At 42.6% G+C, this 23,976-nt stretch overlaps 1 protein-coding gene across 1 annotated transcript in view; it reads right to left on the bottom strand.

Annotated features, from left to right (window-relative positions):
- Positions 1 to 74: 74 nt before the first annotated feature.
- Positions 75 to 23,976, bottom strand: part of MAP2K1 (mitogen-activated protein kinase kinase 1) — a 32,035-nt gene continuing 8,133 nt past the window's right edge. The window contains exons 2-11 of the mRNA XM_062501730.1: positions 18,194 to 18,404; positions 16,455 to 16,601; positions 13,230 to 13,307; positions 12,688 to 12,739; positions 7,286 to 7,410; positions 4,937 to 5,144; positions 4,410 to 4,474; positions 3,066 to 3,127; positions 2,139 to 2,184; positions 75 to 1,247 (exon numbers count right to left, since the gene is read on the bottom strand). Of these exons, the coding sequence (XP_062357714.1) occupies positions 1,134 to 1,247; positions 2,139 to 2,184; positions 3,066 to 3,127; positions 4,410 to 4,474; positions 4,937 to 5,144; positions 7,286 to 7,410; positions 12,688 to 12,739; positions 13,230 to 13,307; positions 16,455 to 16,601; positions 18,194 to 18,404 (1,108 nt within the window). The 3' untranslated portion in view covers positions 75 to 1,133. The remainder of the gene's footprint in view (positions 1,248 to 2,138; positions 2,185 to 3,065; positions 3,128 to 4,409; positions 4,475 to 4,936; positions 5,145 to 7,285; positions 7,411 to 12,687; positions 12,740 to 13,229; positions 13,308 to 16,454; positions 16,602 to 18,193; positions 18,405 to 23,976) is intronic.

Here is a 23,976-nt window from a genome sequence, read left to right as displayed (position 1 = left end):
GCCTCTGTTTGCTGGGTGTAGGTAAAGCTCAGGGAAGAGTTTAATTTAAACCCTCCCAGCTGTCCCTTCAGGTCTCATTCCAGCCAGGACATGCTGGAGGAAGCCCTGGCTGTGCCAGTGAGTCATTTCCTGCCGCTGCTGGGCCCAGGCTGTGCCAGCCCTTTGATACCCGATCCTTTGGCCATGTGGAACTTTATGTCCCGCTGATGGGGATTCCTTCTCGGCAAGAATTTCAGGCATTTCCTCATCCAAAGCATCGTTTCAAAGAAATTAAATTTATAGTGCAGTGGCCATATTAAAGCCTCTGTCAAGGTTTTAAAAAATGCTTCAAAAAGTTACTTGATAATATATTTATTAAGAGAACCCATTGCTAAACATCTGAGAGAATAAAACAATAAAGGATTTTCATACACTTTTAGACACTAAACACAGTTGTCATGACTCTTTAGGTTAAAAGAAAGCAAAGTGCTTGGATCATTGTCTTGATTCCATAGGACACTTCCAAGAACTAACTTTTAAAAATCAATTAGAAAGACATACATCACTAAATCCAAGGATGATGATATGTTCGAAAAATAAATATAGAAATATGAACAAGTCTACAATTAGAATATTGCCCTGTGCATTTCAAGAAATGCAGAGCTCTTGCCTTCTTCACCTGCAAAGAGAGAGATCTCTAGACAACAGCAAAATTGGAGCCTAACTTTTGGGAACAGCTGGGCAGCAGCAAAGCATGCTCACAGACAGGCTCGGAGCATCCTGATCCCGAGCCCAGGGAGCTCGGGGAAAGCATGATTGAAGTACCAACGATTTACAAAGAGTCTTGATAAAGTTCAAACAAGCCAGGGGCCAACCCCCAAGCCCCAGTGATATTTTCATTAAGAAAGAATATCCATAATCACCTAAAATCAGCAAGCACTGGAACTTACACAGCTTACATTTGGTCAGTGAACGACGGAACCCGGTACGATACCAATTAGTTTAGGACGAGATTTAAAACCGTTTTGGCACATGCTATCGAGACATTCTTCCTTAAGAGGTGAAATACATGTTTGAACAGGTACAAGCTGAGGAGAGAGGACCAGGAGAGCACGGTTGTCACCAGAGGTACAGTCCAGGAGCTGCCCCCGGGCTCAGACGCCGGCGGCGTGCGTGGGGGTGCTGGGCTGGTTAAGGCCAATGGTGGAGCAGAGCCACCCCGCAAAATCCACCTCCTCTGCCTCGGATCTCTTGATGAAAGCATGGATCTGGGCACAGGAGAACAGGGTCAATGTGCCAGCTCTCAGTCTGCTCAAGGAACAGCCCTCAGGAGCAGCCAGTACCATAAATCCACTTGGAGCAATCGAGCTGTAAAACTTTACAAACCACGTGGAGAGTTCCACAGAATTGTGGAACACCCAGCACACGTCCCAGAGGAATCCTGCCACACTGCCTGCTGCAGAGCACTTGCACCACATAAATGATAAGGATGTGACTCAGCCACTCGAGGTAATAATCTGGAAAATGTCTGCCTGGGCACTAAAAGGCTTTTTTTTTGTAATAAAAACAGTCTCTTTGCATTTTGGACCATTACTGTGCAGCGTTGTCAGGCAGGGAAAACCTGATTTTCTGCAGTACAACTGAAGTCCTGGCATTACACTTAAAACCATGAAAAGATACACTGAGACTGATATGGTTATTTCACACAGGGGAAAACGCAGCATTTGTATTGAGTTCTACAGATTTTGCAAGACAAAGCTGGCAAAAAAAGTGATAAATTTTGTATTTCCACAACAGATGATTAAAAATGTATTTAATGCATTTAAGTATGGTATGTGGGGCTTTGTTCTTTTGTCCTCCTACAAGTATTAATCAGCACTATTATTAACTAATAAACTCAAGAGAGAATTCTTTTGTTAATTAACTTAAGTCACTCATTGTGATTATCAAATGGCAGACTCCACAACCCACCAGAGTTTTGGTCTCCTTGCCAGTCCCTGCTGTAGGAGAAAACAGAAAAGCTGTTCCTCCTCAAGCTGAGCTGCTCAGGGGCCACCAGCCACCCTCGAGGCCACGTGCTCTGATCTGCTCTGGGCCAGCTGAGGAAGCCAACCCGCCTGGGAAAGGGTTCTCAGATCAAATTAAAAACCTTCACTTACCATCAGCTGCTTCAGATCGGCTCTCTCAGCAGGATTTTTAATTAAACTAGGAAAACACAAAGTGGTGCACAAGTTACAGTCTATTATCCTTTAAAATAAGGCTTGAGTTGTGTCCTGTTGGCTGTACTGCTCTGGTCTGATGACACCACTCCATAAAAGCATCAGGTGCCTCTCAGACAGAGATGGGAGCCTGCAATTCCCTTCTGTGGGTTCCACAGCTCCAGGTAAGAAATCCTGAGGTGTCTGAGACTGATGAGTGTCTAAACCAAGTGGGGAGATAAATCCCATTTCAACTAAAACAACATGAACCACTTTATCCCTCACATTTCTTTGCCCCCAGCCTCTTCAAGCTCAGCATCACGTAGGGCTATTGCATGACTTTTGGAAGCTGTAAATAGAGGTATTTGATAAATAAACAAACTGTTGAACTGCAGTGAGCTGCCTCTCTTAGCACTGGTTCAGTGCTGGCATCACTGAGGAGCAACTGGGAAAGTGAAGAGATGGGGGAATGGCTGCTGGGATAAAGGTGTTGGTTCATGGGCAAGAAAAAACACGTGGAGCCTGCAAGATTCTGCAGCCCATGGCACAGGCACTGCAGGATGATGTGCCTGAGCCTTGCAGAAGCTCTCTGTTCTCTGGGTCACTCCCTAAGGCTGGGAAAGGACTGCTCTGAGCTGCACACAGCAGCAGAAATTCAGTGTCAAAGAGGGGAATCTCCCCGAGCCTTGGGCTTCCTCTGGATGCACGTGGTGCCTGTGAGATGGACTTCAGGCAATTATCACCCAAAGAGGATTATGCTGATTGCAATCCTTACATTTGCCCTGGCCTGGAGCAGGGATTCTGCTGAGTGCCTGACAAAAAAAGCAGGGCTGAGCCCAGAGTGTCCCTTTGCCACGCATTCACAGAGAAAACAGAGAAAATACTCACCATTTGTTAACAAAATCTTGAAATTCAGAACCAAAGACTCCATTGGGCAGTTTTGGAGGTGGCTGTAAATAAATAAATAGATAAATAAATAAGATTTTGAGATCAGCAATCATTCAGCATAAGTAATACATGATGGTACACAACTTGCCCAGGGATCTACCAGTTACATGTTCCATATCTGAGCAAAGCTGGAAAACCCTGGCTCATTTGGGTTATTACACTCAGCTGCAGGACTTCAGGTGTTTCAGTCATAAACCAGATTTCCCCTGCTAGGAGGTGGGTTTTGGTTGGTTGGTTGTTCTATTTCCCACACACACACACACACCTGAAAGAGGTGAGCACAGCCTCAGCTCTCATTAAAGAAGGCTCAGAGCACTAATTAGCACCTGTCATTCTCCACACTGCTGAGGGAAGATGCTCTGCACATCATTAGTTCCATAATCCTTTTGATGTCAAAAATTCTCTGTCCCTGGGAATGAGTTTGTTCAGGCTCTGAATTCAGAAAGAATTCTGACAAATAAAGAAAGGGGAAAAACCTGCATAAACTTGCACGTTATTGCCTCATGCTCCAGGACTTTGCTACAGGATCAGGGTTAAGTTTCCATCCTTACACTGAGTTACTTTTATGCACAGAGCAGAGACAAAAGCCTGCACTCCTTCCTCACTGGTGCACAGCCTGTGTTGGAGGGAGCAGCTCCTGCTGAAGAAGTTTCTGCTAAATCAGAGGTGGCACAAGATAATCCTGCCAAACTCTCAACTACTGCAGCTTTTCAGCCCAAAGTGACCCCCTCTTGATGCTGCAAGAGCTGCAGGACCACAGCAGCTGAAGTAATTCAATCTAACTCTGCTCCCAGAGGTAGTGCTGGCAGACTGGGGTGTTATATAATATGCAAAACAGATTTGTAATCTGAGAGAACTGAGCAAGCAGATGAGTTACAGAAGCAATTTATCAATTTATCAGTGGCACAGGCAATGCAGGGACCCAGACACCAACTGTGCCTTTCAAAAGGGTGAGTTGGACAGTTTTCAATAATTCATCCAGCTGGAAGAATTGTTATCCAGCTGCTATAAATGACAGCTCATATGAGAATGCTTTTTTTATTTTTGAAGAATACAAGCAGCGCAATCCCACAAGTTTCAGTGGTACATGTGAAAATACTGAAAACAGCTCATTCTAAAATATGACTCTCTAGCCCTGGAGCTTAGATGTTTGAAAGATAAGAGAATTGTGGCTCATTCATAAGGCCAAACCAGACTAAACAGCACTAACCCCACAGTCCCAAATTCCAGGATGCTTTAAAAGTTTTCAGTTGTAAAGTGCAGATTTTTAAGTTTATAAATTACCTCATTGACGATGTAATCCAGAAGTTCAAAGATTGCCATTGGGGGTCTGCTGTCTGATCCATAGGCTGGGAAGAAATGGGAGAGGTGGCATCAGTGTCACTCTCCCCCCATGGCTTTAGGGGTGCTTTAGGAAGCCCAAGTCTGACACTTTTTTGGCATCTGGCACCCAGATTTACAGGGAAAAGGTGCAACAGGGAAATGCTTTAATGCAAGGAGACATTTCCAGTTCTGATCCAAAGCATTCACTTCACTGGGGATCATCCTGCTGCACTTGGATCAGCATCTTGGAGAAAACCAGAGCAACAGACTGGGATCTATCTCAGTACTGGAGCTGTCCCCAGAAACCACCAACAAAAGGGTCTCTGGTGCTCTGTTCTCCCAGGGCTCCTCACAGTGAAGCTGAGCCAAGTGCCCAATACAACCCTGATTTTTTAAAAGTTTAAAGCCCCACTGTGCAGACCAGGATCAGATTCAAAAGAAGCTGGCAGGGAAGGGTATTAGGAATCAAACTGAGTGTTGTAACTCACAGCTCACGGGTCGGCCGGGTGCTCTTTGCCTGGGTGAGGTCTCTGTGACTGGAGAATCTCCCTCCACGGGGCAGCCAAACATCAATTCCAGCTCCTTGGAGTCAGGAGGGGGAATGGGGTACCTGCCAATGGCCATCTCTACCAGGGACAGCCCCATGCTCCAGATATCTGACTGCACTGAGTAGTGAGTGCCCTGCAGCCTCTCAGGCTGCAAAACACAGGGGAGGGGAGGAGAGACAGGTTTGCAACAAGAAATTACAAAAAAACCCCCAAAAAACATTCTGCAATAACCTGGATAAACTAAAGGATGAAACCTCAACTCATAAGTACAGCATGGTCAAATGATATTTGATAATTTGATATCAATATAACTTATTGATATTTTCCTGGAAATCAATCCTCTGTATTTCCTGAAGTCCCCCAAATATTCCACCACTGCAAACAACTGTGAGTCTCTTCAGAAATTATTCTCTTATGTGCTGTTTTATTTCTTTAGCACACATCTAATGGAAGTATTACACAAGGCTCTGCAGGCAATATCAGACTCAGCCAAAAATCTGGTTTGTATTGTCTTTAGGAGATTCACACACTGTAAAGATATTTAAGTATGGGATTTTTTTGGTCATTTGAATCATGATCAGAAATGTATCTGACTATTCCAGTCCCACTGCTTCACAGATCCTCAGTTTTGAGCAGTGTATCCACCTCCTGCTTCTGCCAAAACCAGCAAATGTGTGCTGCACCAACTCCTTTAGCACCATAATTTTTGCACCTGCTTTATTAGTCTGTGTTCAGTGATGAATATGGTTCCTGAAATTATTAATACATTGATCTACTTCACACTCAAATCCACTTTTACTAAGAGTTCTCAAAGAAAAAGTTCACTTTTCTGAACTCTTTTTAAAATCAAGCTCGTATTTTACCAAATTAGTGCAGATTCTTCTCTGATTACATGCACATACTGGAAAAACACATATGTAATTTGAAACTCCCTCTCAGAGGATGTGAGAATGCAGTAAAGCCTCTTCCTTCTGCCATAAGGGGGTGATAGTTTTGTTTAATTAGTTTTGTAGCATTTACTGAGATTACATTTGAGTTTTCTCCAGTGTCCAACCTCAGTCAGTTCCAAAGCCACCTGGACAAACTACACAACTGCAATAGAAATGTCCAAATCCCAAGATTTTCAAAAAATTTAAGCTCAAAGGAAGGTGGGTGGATGAGAAAGAGCAAGAAACGGAGAGAGCACTTGTTATATAAATGCATTAAAATCTAGAAATCTGTTCAAGTTAAGCACTGTTGTTTTTACACACCTCCATGTGGTAAAAGGGATGTTTGCATGTGATAATTCTGTATTTTGTAGGCACAGAAGGTGCAAAGGGAGCTACTGCAAGAGAAGATCCTTCAGACACTACCAAGACAAAATCCCCCCTCGTGGCTTGGTCTGTGATGCCAGAGAGCAAAGCCAACCCTCAGTCTGTAAAAACAACAAATTGAAGAAAACTGAAGGCAGGCAGCACTTGGCTCTCACCCCTTCTCCTGGAAGAGCCAGGCAAAGGCAGGAGCATGGAGGAGCTGGAGCTGTGGATTTGGTTTTGCTCATTAGCAACAGCCCCCAGATGTGAGAACTTCAAGCCCAGCCTGATTTCAGGTGTGTCACCAAGGCAAAGTGACACAAAGACAGTGCAGGTCTCCTGCTGAACAGAGGCAGCATTAAAGCTTTTTCCCTTTAAGTCTAAGCCCACACAGTTTTAATCCTACAGCCAGAGCTGGGAACAAGTGCAGCAGTTAATTGTGTGCTGAATAAGGTGTGTGAGAATAAAAGAGCTGCTATTGCCATTAGCTGGGGCTTGCACATCATGCAGAGAGCTCATCTGGAAAGAAGTTCCAAGGTGTTCCTCATCCCCAGGAACACTCTGGAAACAGCCCCAGATTAATTCCTTGCCCACTCCCAGGATTTCCCCTGTTGCTGCAGAGCATCCTACAGAGCAACCCCAGCAAATGCTGGAGTGGGAAGAGAACCACACTTCCCAAGGAAAACAAACCATAAACACTGGGTTTTTCTGGGAGACACACACGTACAACCCCCAAAGGCAAGGAATGACTGGGTTCTGCAGGGTAGAAACAGCCCCAGCTCTTCTGGAATGTTACAAATATTCCAAGTTTTTGGCTTTTCCTGCAGCAGTTCTTCCCACATACACACACAATCTGATATGACACCAGAATATTCCAGGAATGCAGGAAGAGCTGAACCAGGAACAGCAACAGTTGGTTCTTGTTTGATCACCAGAACTGGGACAACTCAACCCTAAAACTCAGATCTGTAGAATCTGGGCTTAAATCTATACTTACAGACATGTAGGAGCGTGTGCCAACAAAGGAGTTTGCCATGGAATCTATCAGCTGCCCACTCACACCAAAGTCACAAAGCTTGATTTCACCTCTGGAGTTTACCAAAATGTTGGATGGTTTAACATCTGGAAAAACAAATGAATGGATGATTTAGGAGATAAACAGGAAATCTGACAATGCAAGGTGAGAATTCTCATGTGACTCCATTCGTTTCCCTTCTGTGACACAATTCTGTCCCTTCTCTGGGAATAATCAGAGATTTGGGTCCCTCCCAGGTCCATCTCAAAGACTCCCTGTTTAACTACAAATAAATAAAAACAAATGTTTAAAATTACACATGCAAAAAAGGTTGTCAGCTTTTTGATTTCACCCTATTTCCTGGCTTTTAAATATTAGGTTTGGGCATCCACAGCCTCCTTGCAGATAAATGGTCTCCTTTGAGATAAACATGTGCACAACTGCATAACTCCTCCTGAATGATGATACTTTGCCTCAAAATGACCAATAAAGAGGCCCTACATATTTCCTTTACAAAGGTCAATTAATTACAGCAGCCACACTACAATTCATATCTACATAGGCATAAATCATACTATGGCCAGACACTCCCTGGAGTGGGTTCTTGCTTTCTGGGTTAGGCTTTGCTGGGGTTTTTTGGGGTGGTGGTCTTGGGTTTGTTTGTTGGTTTAGAGTTGGGGAATTGTTTTTGTTTTGTTTGTTTGGTTTTTTTCCTAAGCTCTGAAAAAATAATTCTCCTATTATTGAAAATGTATATTTAAAATAATTTGAGGTTGTTTTTTTCCTGTGACAGAGCCCCCTCATGAGCTTGAATTCATCACTTTTCCTAAATGGAAATTTAATAAGGGTCACTGGTATCTTAGCAACTAATAACAGCTCTTTGTGAATGCAAAGGTACAGGGAACAAGTGTTTAGTGTTTCTTTTACAGCTGTAAGGAGGTTTTTCACTGTATCTCACTGCTTAGCTGGTCATTACCAACACATTATCAAAACAAGCAACCAACAGCCCACACGGGCAGAGTAATCCTGCAGAAAAAGGGAACTGGAAAATTGTTTTGAAGAAAGAGAATCGTAATTTCACTTTGGAGCAGACTCAGAAGTCTATAGGCTGTCACATTTTCATTTGCTTTTCACTTTTAAGCACAGATCTCTTCCAGGAGCTGCCCTTTGGTTGGGATGTCCCTGGGAACAGACACTGATGGGACAAAGATCTCCATGCAGGGGGGTTATGCCTGACTGAGCAAGATCCGTGGGGAGGGGAAAATAAAACAATTTCAACTGTTCCCCTCCAGCTCCCTTTTGAACAGTAACACAAAGTTTGGATAATTCTCTACTTTGGGAAATTGTGGCTCCATTTTTTTTTGTCCCTGCCATCCCTTTCCAGGCAACTGAAACTGTCCAGGCACAGTTTCTTGGTCTGATTTGTGTAGGGAAAATCCAGGCAGGTATTCTGTGTGTGCTGCTTTCAATCCCCACCTCTGAGAGAGGATCTGGGCTGCTGGGCACACAGCTGGACCTTCTGCAAGCTCTGCCTCCTCTGGGCAAGCTTTGTCTGCTGGGCCACCTCACCACAGGCACATTTCACTCTGGAAAGGAAGAATCCAGGCTGGGAGCTTGACCTACCAGTTTAAAACTTCAGCAGGAGCTAAAAAACAACCAAACCCAAAGCCCAAGCAGCTGGAGCAGGGAAGCAGAGAGCAGAATCAGAGATTCCCAGCTGCACAGGAATCTGTACCCAAAGCTCTGTGCAAAAGCAAGGTGGAAAAAACCAGTGTTTGCAAAACTGGAAGCGCAGCAGAGCCTGCACGAATCACAGATACCCAGATTTGTGCTGCTCATCAATGCACAGCTACAAATTCAACTCAGAACAAAGATGTAAATTCCCACTTTCATCTCTGGAGTTCATTGATACTTCATAATTAAATGACAAAGAAAATATCATTACCATTCCACTGTCAGTGCACCAAACAAAATTCTCTTTATGAGCATCTTTCAGAATCCCCCTGATCTCTTGAAGGCTTCCCTTTTCCCCTCAGTGCTTTTGCAGGTGGCAATGCCACACTGCAGCTCTCAGTCCAGCACAGCAACCCCATCTCCTCTCTGGATCTCTGCACAAAGCTTCTCCTCCCTGGAGTATTTTCATTTTCCACACAAGGCACCCCATGTGATCGGTGTGATGTTTGGAAGGCTGCTGCCTTTCCACCCCTCTAAAAGTAGCACCTATTCTATTTTCACTCCAGAGCCTCTGAGCACTTGAGCAGTTTCTCTGGAAACCAGAGATTTGCATTGCCAGAAGAACAGGAATGCCAAGGCATCCTGCAAAATGTATGCTGGAACTTGCAAGGAACAGACAAAAGGAAGACAAAATGTGTTAGGTAAGCATTTCAGTTTTAAAGGAAGTGGAGGATATTTTATATACCATCCCAGAGAAGCCAGGAAGAGAATTCTAGAGAAGTCCTTTGCCAGGGGGATGGATTTATAACACTGCAGAGGGAGCTGGTAACACAGAGAAGTTTGCAGAATGCCTGATAATCTCTGTAAGAGGTTCCTTCCTCTTCTCTGCCCTACAAGTTAATTCTGAAAGGTGGCCCTGGATGTTGTCATGAGACCTTCAGCCCAGAATTCACTCTGTACCAGTTACTGAGCAGACATGTGAGGGCACAGACCATAGAGCACATTATTGGGATCTCCCAGTCAGTTCCTATTTCCCAAGGCAGGATCTCACAGGAATCCTCTGGAAGTGAGCCCTGGAACAGACCAGTGACACTTCCCTGCTGCCCTGAGGCTGCTGCCTCCAGCTGGGGTTCAAAACCTTATAAAGCAGCTTCTCTGCAAGGAGAGACTTTCCAGAGAGGATTAAACTCCAGACAGCACCACAGATACCTTTATTTAGCAGAAGATATAATCAAAATATCCAGCACAGTTGTGCTCCTCGCCCCTTCCCTTCCTGTGCCTGCCTTGGATCCCACCAGTGGAACTTCAGAGCATTTTGTGATTTCATTCCTGTCTGTTCAGAGAGGACCAGAACACAAAGCACAATGCTCCACATGAGCAAACCCTCTAAAAAGGACTGTATTTTCCTCTGTAAGAGGTATTTTCCCTTCCTGCTCTAAAAAGCCCCAAAAATTTCTTCCTTGAGCTGTCTGGAATGACAAGTGAACACATTTCCTCAGTTAGTCCAGGACATGGAAGCAGTTTAGGTTAAATATTCCAAACTTGCTGATATGGCCAAACAAGTAACAAAACATAGCAGTGGAATAAATTCCTTCCTGAAACGAGTTCTCATAAGCCTGGCTGTCTATAGGTTTAAGAACAGATTTTTTTTGGCCCTTTGTTGCTATGTTCTTATGTTTAACAGGGATGTCACCCACTCTCCCCACAGCACAACTCCAATAAATCCTGCTGAAAACAAGCCCACCAAGTGCACACATTTTCCCCAGGGATGGATGAGTGAGAACAAACAGCCCATGTGAGATGCTGTTCTCACCTTGTCAGTGCAGTAGAGAAAGCAAAGCACAGAAATCTCCAATTATTAGAGCTGTATATAAAATAATGCTGACACAGTTACAGGAAAAGTGCTTTTACCAGCACTGTTCATTTCAGCTGGGATTCAAGGAAGAGGCAGTTTGGAAAAACTGCCAGAAGCAACTTCACCTGCACTCCAACCTTCATAAGGGGTTTCCAGATAATGCACAAAGTCTGTGGCACAGACAGACCCATGGACAGCATCAAGGACAGAAGCTGCAAGTTTGGCTCTGGCTGTCCAGAGATGAGAAAACCACTCACTGTTCTGACTGATTCTCCTTTTAGCTGCCAGCACTGGCCATGATCAACTCTCAAAATGTCATTTTGGCTCCCTCTTTATCAGACATCACAGATGTGATATGATCACAGAGCAGCTTCTGCAAGAAGTGCACAAGGTCACGAATTCCTGCTGCTGTCAGAGCACACAGGGTGGAAACTGAACTGAAAAATAAAAACCACAATATGGACATGGAATTTTACACTGCAGGGCACACTCAATCCAGTAAAATTGGAAGCAGTGTAGAAAAGGAATTTTTGTTGTAGAAGAGGAATTTGTGTTGGTCCATGGACCTGCAGCGTAATCTCTGATGTAGCAAATACCATGAGGTTAAGCTGCACTTAAGATCAGGAGGGTTTCATTTTGGATTTATCAGATTTACAGATTGTAAAACTGAAAATAAATAAATAAAAACTGCTGTCTCAGCTGAGCAAGATCAACCTAAAAAAAAAAAAAAAAACCAAAAAAAAAAAAAAAAAAAAAAAAAAACAAACAAAAACCCAAGCAACCAACATAGTAACAACCCACTGCTGTGGCTGACTTGAGAACAAGATGCAGCAGTTACTCTTCCAGGATGCCCTAAAATAAGGTGATCTCTTTCCCTGGAGTCCTTATGCTCTGAACGGAGACAAATGACTTTGAAAGTGTCACCAGAAATGTTTAGAGTCTCCCTCCAACCTCCTTGCTCCACAAGAGATCTATATTTGTTTAAAAAAACCCCACAAAGCAGGAATGTGTGATAAACACAACTTCATGTGTAAGGTGATCCTACAACAGCTTGTGCAAGCTGGGATTGCTGATTCCTCTTTTTGGTCTGGGCAGTGAATGTGAATTTAGACATGCATTAATGTCTGCTGCAGACATTTTATAATCTGAATATTCTCTTGTGGTCCAAAGCTCCCCAGCAGCTGCTCCAGCTCCACCTTCACATCACACCCACAGCAGCAATAATGGATTTATTACTGTACCAAGGGTCATTCTTCTTCAGTGGAACACGCAACAGATAACAGAGGAGCTGAATTTTAAAAAGGGCAATTAAAAGCAGAAAATAATCCAATAAATTTATTCTAAAGTAACTAAAGGCCCAGGAGAAGCAACACTCCAATTTTACATAGCTTCACTGTAGTTTTTTAATTGTTTAAAAGTATAAAAAGGATGCAGTTCTGCATGACAGCTCTCAAAAAGCAGCATGTGAATGTAAGACAGATGGGGAAAAAGTGGCTTTATTTTAAAAATTTTAATGGCAATGACTATTGAACAGTCAAATGAAATTTAGGTCAGAGGTTTTAATTGCAATCAGTCTCAAACACAGACAAGTTCAGTGTGCACATAAATGCAAGAGCAGCAGTTCAAGCATGGATTATAAACCCAGATAAGCTGCAGGAAGACAGAAGTTGAAGACACCTGATAGTCATTGGTAAGAGATTTGGATTTAAAACAGTTTGCATTACAGTGCCCAAGAAAAACCCTTTGAACCAAAGTCACATGGAACCATGAAGAACCAAGCAGAGAAAAAAAGAGGTATTTTAATGTGAATAAAAACTATACTCAAGGAAAGTTACAACACAAACTTTTATCTTACCTCTGTGCATTATTTTATGCTTTTCTCTCAGATATGTGAGTCCTTTTATTACCTAGAGACAAATGGAAAAGAAATTAGTTTAGGAATCAGGAGAGAGAGTTGAATGCTTTGTCTGTACAAGAATTCCAAATGCATGCAGCTTAAGAGAAATCCCAAAATGTAATTACTGCCAATCAACACTGAGTTTTAATTTGTAGCTCCAGCTCAGACTAGAAAAATGAAAAACAAACCCAACCCCTTCCTGGAAGTTCTGCATACAGAGCTTGCTGCAGAATGGAGAGGAAAAGGCAATATTGAAAAATAAGGAAGTGTTAATTCAGCTCTTATCCAGAAGCATCAACTGATCCAAAATCACCAACTCCAAGCACACACACACACACACACCAGAATGTGTTACTCATTCCAGAGCCCACAGCCACCACGTACAAAGATGCTTTAGAAAAGAAACTGAAAAATGAAGAAAACACACAGGAAAATTTGGGAATATTCCCTTGTCCCCCTTGCCTCATCCCTGGATGTGGCACTGCCATGCCCCCACTCACCGCAATGCTAACTTTGCCCAGGATCTGCTCTGGAATTCTCCCAGCCTTTTTCAGCACTTGATCCAAGGAGCCACCATCCTAGTAAGAAATATTTGAATAGTCAAACTTGAATAAGATTGCTCTAAAATATTTTAAGCAAGGATGTAAAACTGAAGCCTAAGTTTATTTAAAAAAAAATTAAAATAAATTTGCTCTTCGTGTTTGTTTTAACATTGTTGTGGTGCAAATCTGAAACAAATAAATTGCTCCTCAGGAGGAATCAGTTGGGTTTGTGTTTATTTTAAACAAACATTTGGCTACTAACAACATCCACTCAAATAAACACTGCACACAATGCTCTTCCAGAGCAGCATTTCCATGGCTTGCATCTCCTTAAGGAAGCACTGTCCACAAACAGGGACAAGCAAGCAGAAACATTTCACAGGTTTCTGTCATTTTCAGCCCAATGCATTTTTTTCTTGTCAAAGCCATCCATGATAATCCTCCTCCTCTTCCAAAGACAGAAAGAAAAAAAAATTATAGATCCTGATTATGGGGCTGAAAACTCATCATGCTGGAAGAGTTTTCTGCTTGAAAATCCCAGAATGATGGGGTTGGGACAGCTTCCCCTATCCCAGGGTGCTCCAAGCCCTGTCCAGCCTGGCCTTGGACATTTCCAGGGATCCAGGGGAAGCCCCAGCTCCTGTGGGCACCAGTGCCAGTGGCACCCCAGGATCATGAGAGAACCCAGATCCCTGCCCCACTCCTCTCCCAGAGCAGAGCCTGCCCAGGAGGAGCTGCCTCTGGCAGTTCTGCAGGTCCAGGGTGACCCTTCCAAGAATGGAAGGTTGGTTTGGCACAGGAAGAACCAAAATAGGGAGAAAATGTTGCGAAGGTTCCCTGGTAAGCCATGGCCTTGTTTATTAGATTAAATAAACTGCCTGCATGCACACACACCCCCAGCAAAGGCAAATATATCCCACTGTTGCTAAGAGCTTTTCAAAAGGAAAACTGGGAAAAATGCTGTTTATTTTTAGCAACTGATTCAACAATAGGCTTGTGCATAAGGTCTGGATTCTCTAGAGCAGGGAATATACAACCAAAGAAGAAACTGAAAAGTTATTTTTCAGATTTAAAACCATATCCTGTTGTACAGCTCAGCACTGGATAACTCCCAATACCTGACATAAAGATCCAACTGGAGTAATTCATTGTCCTCTGCCTTAACCTCCCCTTTGGAAGTTTTCATAAACATTTACATATGGTGACAGCAAAAAAAAAAAAACAAACTGCAACACAAAGGTTTATTATTTGAGGACTAAAATCAACAACTCTTATGAGAAGGGAAGTATATAAATACTTATCTGACCACACATTTTTGTAAAAAACGCACCCACATACTCCACACTTGATTCAAAATACACCAGCAGAAGAAACAAAAAATATCACTAGCAATCACTTGTTAAACCAGCCTGAGTTTCTGGACAGCTGTCTCTGCCGAGACACTGGTATATTAACCATAATTTTGTTACAGAAAAAAACCCTTTTTCCCCTTCCCTGAGGACCAGCTCTGATCCTGGACAAGGCTGAACACAATTCAGCTGCCTCATGTTGGCTGCAGCCTTCAGTGTCTTGCAGGAGCTGCCTCCAATCCTTTTGCCTGTTAAATACCTGCTGCTAAGCAAAGTTAGGCATTGATCTTGAATTTAGGTACCTAAAAATATCAAACACTCAAGTTCCATTCCTGTTCCACCTCCAACTTTTTGCTCGTAATCCTACTTAGGTTTTGTAATCCACTGCTAAAAATAAGATTACTGAGTGGTAACAACCGAAAAAAAAACCACAATGGAGATTTTTCATCCAATCTTTTATCCAAAAGGAGACCAAAATCTCCTACCAATTATCTGCATTAAGCCTAATGCTAAATTAAGACTATAATTTGAATAACCTACCTCTCTTTTGATTTCATAACTTATTGATCAGTTGTTCTGTGTGTAAAACATCGTATCCAGTCTGGCTTGGAGCAGATTCAGCACTGATTTCATCCTGCCTTTTCTTAAATTGAAAATGTTTGCTGTCAGACATAATATTCCCTGTCAGATATACAATTCCCTGCTGAGGAACCTCCAAACCCTAAGTGTTGCTGGTGATTTCCCCATTGACAGATCAGTCGAGACTCTTTAGACCTTTTATTCCTCCATGTGACCTCCAGGATCACCATCTCTCCTCTGGAATTTGGTAGCACACAGCTGTGCACACCTGTGACATTTACCACAGTCCCAAACAATGCCCAGACAGTGGCTTTTTAACACCTACTATTTTTCAGTACTATCTACTACTATTTTGCACTCTTCTTCTCAATTCTGAGAGCTCAACTTTGAAATTCCCAGCAGGAATTTGTGTTTTGGGGGGTGCACACCTTCCCCTCAGCTCTCACATGCCTGAAGCCCGGATCGTGAGCACTCGTTCCTAAGCAACCATCGATTCCTTCTAAAAATTCTGAGGGACCAGAGAAGCATTAAAACAATCACATGCACTTTCCAGAAAAAAAAAAAAATACAGCTTCTCTCCAAAGAAACAGTTCTTTTCAGGGGAAAAAAAGAAAGGTTTTCAGCTCTATTGTGTTTTGTGTTGTTAAAAGCCTCCACCAAGTGAGGCAACAAATTTGACTGTCCTTTAATTACAGAAAATTTACTTCTCATGTTTTGAGTCCATATGGCTGGAGAAAGGCAAACAGATGTCGAGAAGAATGTGTACTTTGTATTAAAATGAAACATGGTTAAAAATATTTTTTGGCATTAAAAAAGTTGTGTAAGATCCCTCTGGGCTTGCTCACTATTCTTCATGCTTGCATTTTCTGTAAAATTTTAAAAAGGGACAAAATATGGATTCGCATAAATAAGAAAAAAATAGAATCTGCACAGCTGCAGCATCAGTGATCTGGTCCATTCTGCAAAGCTGAACCCCAATCAGAACAAGGGTTTAAGTAGCAGGACTGGGTAAATCCAGCAGAAGGATAAAAGAGAAGCAATTGGGAAGCTACATTTGTACAGGGCAGACACTGGAGAAGGGGATAAAACATCTATCAATCCCAACCTCAGATCTGCAGAGTAAAACTCGTGGAGTTTCCAAACCACATCTTCAGTCTTCAGAGAGCTTTGGTAAGGGCAGTGCTGGTGGCACGGAGGGTTTGCAGGAAGGCTCAGTGAATAAGTGCCAGGGAATAAATAAAAGATGAGCACTCACCATGTGCTCCATGCAGATGGAGATCTCCCCATCACTGTAGAAGGCTCCATAGAAGCCCACGATGTAGGGGGAGTTGCACTCGTGCAGCACCTGCAGCTCCCGGATGATCTGGTTGCGGATGGCTGGCTTGATCTCCAGGTGGATCAGCTGCAAAAGAAGCCCACTAAATAAAATCAAATCCACTCCTCAGGGCTGATCCATGCCATTCAGAGAGGTTTTCGATACCTGGCAGGCCCTGAGCGTGCTCTGATCTCAGAGCTGTCTCTGCTTCGAGCACCTCATGACCTCCAGAGGCCTTTTCCAACCTGAATTATTCTACAATTAAACTGTAAAATAATCCGCCCTTGTTTTCCTAAAAACACTACAACACAGCACCCATGAAAAGGCAGGAATTCAACCCTCATTTCACAAAATACTGCTCCAGCAGAAAGTTTTTGGTGCAGCGTATTTCCTTATGGAAATGTGTCAAAGATTCACAGACTCAGAGGCAGCTACTGAAAAACATCAGTGCAGGTATTTGTAAAGCATTAGTGGAAGGAATGAGTTGAACCTCCAATTAAAAACTCCCCAATACTCTTTCCCCACTAGACTGTTTATCTCATTCAATACAAGTGTGTTCCTTATGTGAAAGGAAAGATCACGGAAAGAGAATTATGGAAACGAAACTTTGGTTGAAAAATGGCAATTCAGAAAACATCTCAGTTGCATCAAATATTAATGAATTGGGTCAAAATTTCCTGTTAAACCCACAGCAGGTGGAAAAGCAAAAATCAATTAAATTGATTTACTTCAAGAAAACCTCAGTGACTTGGGCATTTTGCAATTCTCACATCTCAGAATTAGGCATTTTCCTTTGTTCCTCCCCAAACTGCCAGTGTCCTCAGCATAGTTAATTCTTAGCACATGCACATTTTCCTTTAGTTTTGCTAAAGATGATGCTGACCCCTTCTTAAAAAGAAACACCTTAAGTGTTCAACTTCTCAGTAAAAAAAAGAGAAGTTCCCAGTGTAGTAAAACAATGGGATCTGGGATGAGTGTTCTGTTCCCAGGCATATTGACAGGAGGTGAAAGCATCTCATGTAAACAAAATGAGAATTAAACCACACAGCTATTTCAGTCAAAAAAAAAATAAAAATCTCAGTTCTCTTGCAAACTAGGTCACAACTGCTCCAGGTACTGAAGCATGAAAAATACTCTCACAGAAAGACTAATCCCTTCCTGCACAGGAACTGCACCCCAGGATGGAACTACAGAACAGGAGATGTCCCTGAACTCCAGTGCATTCCCTCATTCCCATTTTTTTGAGTTCTTTTCTTCTGCAGTCTCATCCAGAGGCCCTTTCCTGGTGTGTACCTGTGAAGGAAGCTCTTAAGACAGGTGATCCTTTTACATTCCTCTAAATTTATTGCCCAGAATAAAGAATATTGCCACTTTTGTCTAATTTATGACTTCCAGGCATTTTTTAGGCCTCCTACTCCTGAGTGAGAGGGGAAAAGGAGGAACAAATGCCAATCCTTTCATTAATAACACACAGTTTCTGAGAAACTGGGAAGATCATGTAGGATGAGGAAGTGCAACCTTTCCTACTTTTGGAAACACACCCCCTTCTCTGAAAGCTGGCATTAAATAGTCATTTTTGTGTGTCAACAGCAATTATTTACTTTATTCAAGTCACTGCATTTCAGAGATAACATTCTCTATAAACACCATCCCCAAGTTGCTCTTTGTGACCCCCTCACCTTTCTTGCCATGATGAGGCCAGAGGGTTTGTGGGACACTTTGAAGACCACACCACCATTCCCTGCTCCCAGCTCACTGATCTTCTCAAAGTCATCATCCTTCAGCTCCCCAACCTTCTGTTTCTGGGTGAGGAATGCTTCCAGGCGCTTTCTCTGCTGCTCATCCAGCTCCAGCTCCTCCAGCTTCTTCTGAAGCGCCTCCAAATTTGTCCTGCACAAGAAAGAAGTGCAGGATTGAGCAGTGCTGTGAGGGGAAGAGTGAGGGAGCAGAGGTCAGAGTTAAATCACTCCATTCTTGCACCTGCACATGTTATTTAGAAGGACCCAACCTGCACAGTCACCCCCATGAGAAGTGCTACTGCAACTCTGATTTCAGTAAACCGTGTTTTATCCCAGATAAAACAATGACAAACACATGATACCCAGCTTCCCCATCCATGAGGTCCTGCCCAAATCCAGGCATGTTGAGTTTCTCCACCTCCAGGAGTGGCTTCATGACTCTGCTTTTCTGCTCAGAGAGAGCTCCTGAATCACAGCACAGCACTCCACGCTATTTTTAGTTGTGTGCTTTCAAGGTTGTGTTGCCATTTCCTACAGAGTTTGCCCAAATGTTTTATTGACTGATTTTCACAGGACTGTATCATCAACAATTCATTCAGAAGTTTCTTATTTAGGTATCAGTAAAAAGTCATCAAGCCCAGTCAAACATTCAAAACACAGTCACTGGAAGTGGGAAAGTCCTTGGCCCAAAGGTTTTAAGCTGATTTTTAATTTTGTTTGAGGACACATCTGCTGGAAACCTCATTTTAACATCTTTAATCAACACGAAACAGAAAACAAAACTTTATAAAGGAGTTAAGTCTGGAACTACAGACAAAAGTTCAGTTTTCCAGGAATATTTTAACAACTTCAGTTCCTATGGAAACACTTCATTCCAATACGACAACTTAAAGCCCCCTTTAAAATTTCCTGCTTCCAACTGCAACAATAAGTTGCTACAAGAGTAAATATTTAACAGCAAATAGCTGTTTTGCTTCACCAAATTTAATGCAATGTTCCCAGGGAATAGAGTGTTGCTAGGATGAAGAATTTGAGGAAGAGAATCTATTTCTTCAGAAGTATGAAGAACAGAACTACCTTCCATTAAAAAAATTAAATTTCACCAATAATCAAAATTATATCTGTTCATCACTTGATAAAATGTTCTCTTTGAAAATATGTTGTACAAAGGGACATCCTCACACCCAGTGAGGAGCTGGTCACCTGAGAGGATGCTTGGCTACCACCACAACTGTCTCTATCTTATCTTAAAAATGAAGTATCTGCACCAAAAAAAAAATAAAAATTAAACTATCTTTTAAAGAGGAACATTATTTCTCTCCTCATACCATGTTTCATCACACACCAATAACCCTGGAGTATCCCCACTGAAAAATCCCCCACGCAGCTAAACGTGGCTTATAAGAACATCCAAGTTAATCTGTTTTACTGACTCTGTTTTAAAGATGAATCATTAAGAAAGAAACATTATTTTGAAATTCCAAAATGCAAAATTGAATGATTAATCACTGGATTAATTTTTTTCCCCCCTATCAAATGTGCCCAGTGAAGCAAACAAATTCCAGGCTGAAGTCAAAGTGAGGTGTGTCTTTCCTAGAATATGCCTGAACCAGCTTTCCTTACACCACGAGCACAAGAGAAAAGCTGAGGCAAAGTTCAGCACCCCTTACCTTCCTGCAATAAACTCCACGTTTTACCCTGGAAAATTACTGTTGTGAGAAGACAGAACTCGAGTTTTCTTTGTCATTTACAAGCTTTGAGGAGAAACTTGCTGTCATTTTAAGGATTACTGAATAAGGCAGCGCTGTCCATTTGGAATTAAAAAAAAAAACAAACAAAAAACAACAAACTAGAGACACAGAAACAGGATGCAACAAGGCTTTCCTTGCTGTGCTTTGAAGAAAACAACTATTCAGTTTTTCTCTCTGCCAGGAGGGGGTTTTTGGCTTTGGAGACAACACAGAGATGCGTGAGCACATGACTTGGAGCAGACAGACTGCTGGTGTGATGGAACAAACAACTGTCGTGCTGATGCTTCAGGAACAAAACAAAATGTGCTAAGATAGCACTTATAACTTCTATTTAGTCTAATGTTTGTCTGGATAAAGCATTTTTTAAAAATACGTTGCCTGTTTTAATCTAAATAAACTGGGCATTCACTTAAAACAGGCATTTTCTTGCTTGAAATGATGAATTATTGCTGGGGTCCCTGCTTGAACAGAAGTCAGGAGATTCCAAAGGTTCTCACAGATGGGAAAGTATTGATCCCATGAATTTCAGCACCTCAGGTCTCTCCACCATGTGTGGCCACCAGTAAAATCACCAGAATGTTCTAAGCTCTAATGGTAAAACCTTCATTACTTGCAGTGATGAGCAACAAAGTTCTCAGATTTTCAGGACCAATTCTCTAACCATAAAGTGAATTAGTCTGAAAGATATGGATCCAACAAATGCATTACCAGAATCACTATTCAGAGTGTAACTACCCACATCTCCAATTAGTTTTATGATAAGAATAGAACTATAATAACTGAATGTCAGGCATCAGGAAAGAATTGATTCTTTTCATTCTGGTCCTTTGCTTGAAGGACTGGGCATCAATCAATTTAAAATGCAGATAGGTAAATAGAAGGTGTCTTTTTGTAATCAAAATTGGTGGTGTAACCTACTCAGATTATTTCCAGGAGGCAGGACTTCAGAAGTTTCAGGTTTTAACTCAGGTTTTAGCTACTGTAAGAACACTCCCCTGAGTGGTAGCTGGGACTGTTACTGGACCCTCCCCAGGTAAAAGCATCACAGCAATTGCAAAGCACAAAGAAAGAGGTGGGAAAGTAAATCATTAAACAGGAAACTTTACAAATTGAATGAAACCAGCACATAGATAAAATAGAAGAGAGACTACTTCAGACAATTCATCACCAGGCACCACGAAAATGTTCAGGAACTTTGGCAGCTAAAACAGCAACATGCTACTGTGCAACTGTCTGCCTCCAGAAGGAGCACTGGTAGTTACTTAATCTTATATAAAACTTTTATTCAGAGACAAAGATTCCTATTAAAATTCATCACCATTACCTGCTGCAGTCTTGGAGTTGTGTTTTTCCCTGTCAAGGCACCACGCCTTTGCCAGGGATCCATCAAAGCAGGAAATCATCAAATCAGCTCACAGTGCCAAGCACCAATCCAAAGCAATAGGTTATCATTTAATTTATTGCTAGCAGTCTGAAGGCCAAGCACACACTAGACTGCACCAGGGACGGGATCCAGCTCTCACAGGGTGATCCTTGGATGAAGCCACGGGGAGGTCAGTGCTGCTGCCTCCATTTGAAAAAGAAACAGAGGAATCCCACAGGACATCACCAGCGACCACCTTCCTACCCAGCTGGCAGAAGGATAAACACCCTGCCCAGCCAGCAGACACATCTGCACTCAGTGTAGTCTTCACAGTTATTGAAAGAACTCTCTCTTCCTGACTAAATGGCAAATTTAAAAAATACACACTCAGGGCAAGTTTTGGAGGATCTGGTTGTTTTTTCCTCTCCTCCAAGTGCAGCACAAGGTACCAGGTGCCCTTAAGGAGGAATTTTCTCCACCGACATTTGATCAGGGAGGATCTTTCCTATGAACTCACATTGTTTCTTCCTTTCTGTGCTCAAGGAACTGTTCTGACAGTGCAGCATCTTCCTGGCCACGTGGCACATCTGTGACCTCCCAAGTTCAAAAAGAATGCAGAAAGAACTCAAACACAGCCCACCTTCCCCAAACAATAACCCCTGATGGGTGTGGAGGAACCTCATCTCTATCCCTGTCCATCTGAGACCCTGGGGGAACCACCCAGCCCTTCTGCTGCTCTGTGCAGCTGAGAAAGTTTTTCCAAGGAGAATCACAGTGTGGCAGTGTGGGAGCTTTTCAGACTCGGGGACAACAACTTGCAGCCTGGGCAAGCTCATGTGGGATCTTTAAATTCTCACCTCCCCTCAGTCCCTCAGCTTCTGCCAAGGGTCAAAAGTGGATGCATGGGTAAAAGAATCCTGGGTGGAGGCAAAAAGCCCAAATAAATGCCCAGCAACACCTCGAGTCGCTGCTGCACTGAACACTCTGTTCTTGCTTCCCAGACATGCACATGGTCCTGTCCACAAACCCCCTGGGCAGACGAGGTGTGTCACAGACACCTCCCATCACCAGGTCACTTTTTGAGCCCATCCCCCTGTTCCTTTAAGGGCTAGCTGAAGATTTTTTTCCAGATTTTCTTTTTGAACATCCAACCCCCCGTGATTTATGCACACTAAAGGTGTGCACATCACACACAGCTGGGCACTGCAGGGACAGAGCAGTGAGTTAGGGGACAAGGAGCAAACTTGTATTTCCTACATGCAGGAGTCACAGATTGTGCACAGAGAGCGCTCAGCACCCAGACATGGGCAGAAGGCAAGGGGAGATTCTCAGTTCCTGGTTTTTTGGACACCTCAGCATTGAGGAAAGCACTCCTGGAGGAGATGCATGAACATTTTAGAACACACTTGCTCTCCTGGAAGCAGTAACAGGAAAAGAAATGCTGTTTTTAGTCTGCTAGCACATAATGGCATAACAAAAACCAGAAAATAAGTCCTTAATTAATACTAGTACTCCAAATCCCTGGGAGCTTTTTTTTTTTTTTTCTAATTCATGTTAGTGCTAAGTTAATCATGCACTCAACCCTAAAGGCTACAGTAGCTACTCAACTCTAAAGCCTACTTCAGAGAGCGAAGAAAAAAAACGTGGCAGGGGAAAAAGAAAAAAATCTGATAGTCTTTACCAGCAATTTGTCAAATATCTGTTCAAAGGCATTACTATCAGTGCTGCAAGCTGAACAATTAGCATGAGTGAAAGCATCAAGAAATACTTTCACTTTCAGATCTCCTGTCGCATGAGGATACAAAACTTGGGGGTTGTTTTCCAGAACAGTGACATTAATGCTTTCCCCAAGCCCACACAACTGTCAATTTGGAGAAGGAAGTAGGCAGTTCACTACATAATTTCCATGAACAACCTCAATCAGGGAGCTGAAATTAAGTGTTAGGAACATGAAGACATTCTGTGGTTTTGAGAAGACAGACTACTATGTTGTGTGACTCTGCCAAACCTGGGCAACAAGACAAATTCTTATTAAACTTTTCCTTTAACAAAGAGCAGTTCACAGAATAACATGGAAGATAAATGTAATTCCAGAAGTTTCCCAGCTTAGAGTACAGGTGTCTGTCTGGGCTAACTGCAGTGCAGCCTCATAAAACTTGTAGTCAGAACAACAACTCAAAAAAATTCAAACTCCCTATAAATTCAAAGGAGTCTGTTTTGGAAAAATACACTGGTTTTCGATTGTTTTCAACTGAACTGGTTTTCAATTCAACTATACTTGTTGATTTTCAATCCTTGCAATATGTTAGAGGATCTTTTAAAAATTTCCCTTGTACTTAGGTGGGATTTCTAGGTGAATTTATTACCTGAACATCACAGACTGGTTTCTTAAAGCTCATCTTGTCCCATCCCTGCCCTGGGACACCTTCCACCATCCCAGGCTGCTCCAAGCCCTGTCCCAACTGGCCTTGGACACTTCCAGGGATCCAGGGGCAGCCACAGCTTCTCTGAGCACCCTGTGCCAGGCCCTCCCCACCCTCACAGGGAAGAATTTTCCCTAATATCTAACATACCATCCACTTCCACATTGCAGTGACATTGCATTGCAT

Source organism: Cinclus cinclus, chromosome 13, assembly GCF_963662255.1.
Source record: "Cinclus cinclus chromosome 13, bCinCin1.1, whole genome shotgun sequence".
Classification (NCBI taxonomy): Eukaryota; Metazoa; Chordata; class Aves; order Passeriformes; family Cinclidae; genus Cinclus; species Cinclus cinclus.
The sequence above is the reverse complement of the archived record's forward strand: the minus strand, read 5'-3'. Positions and strand labels throughout refer to the sequence as shown.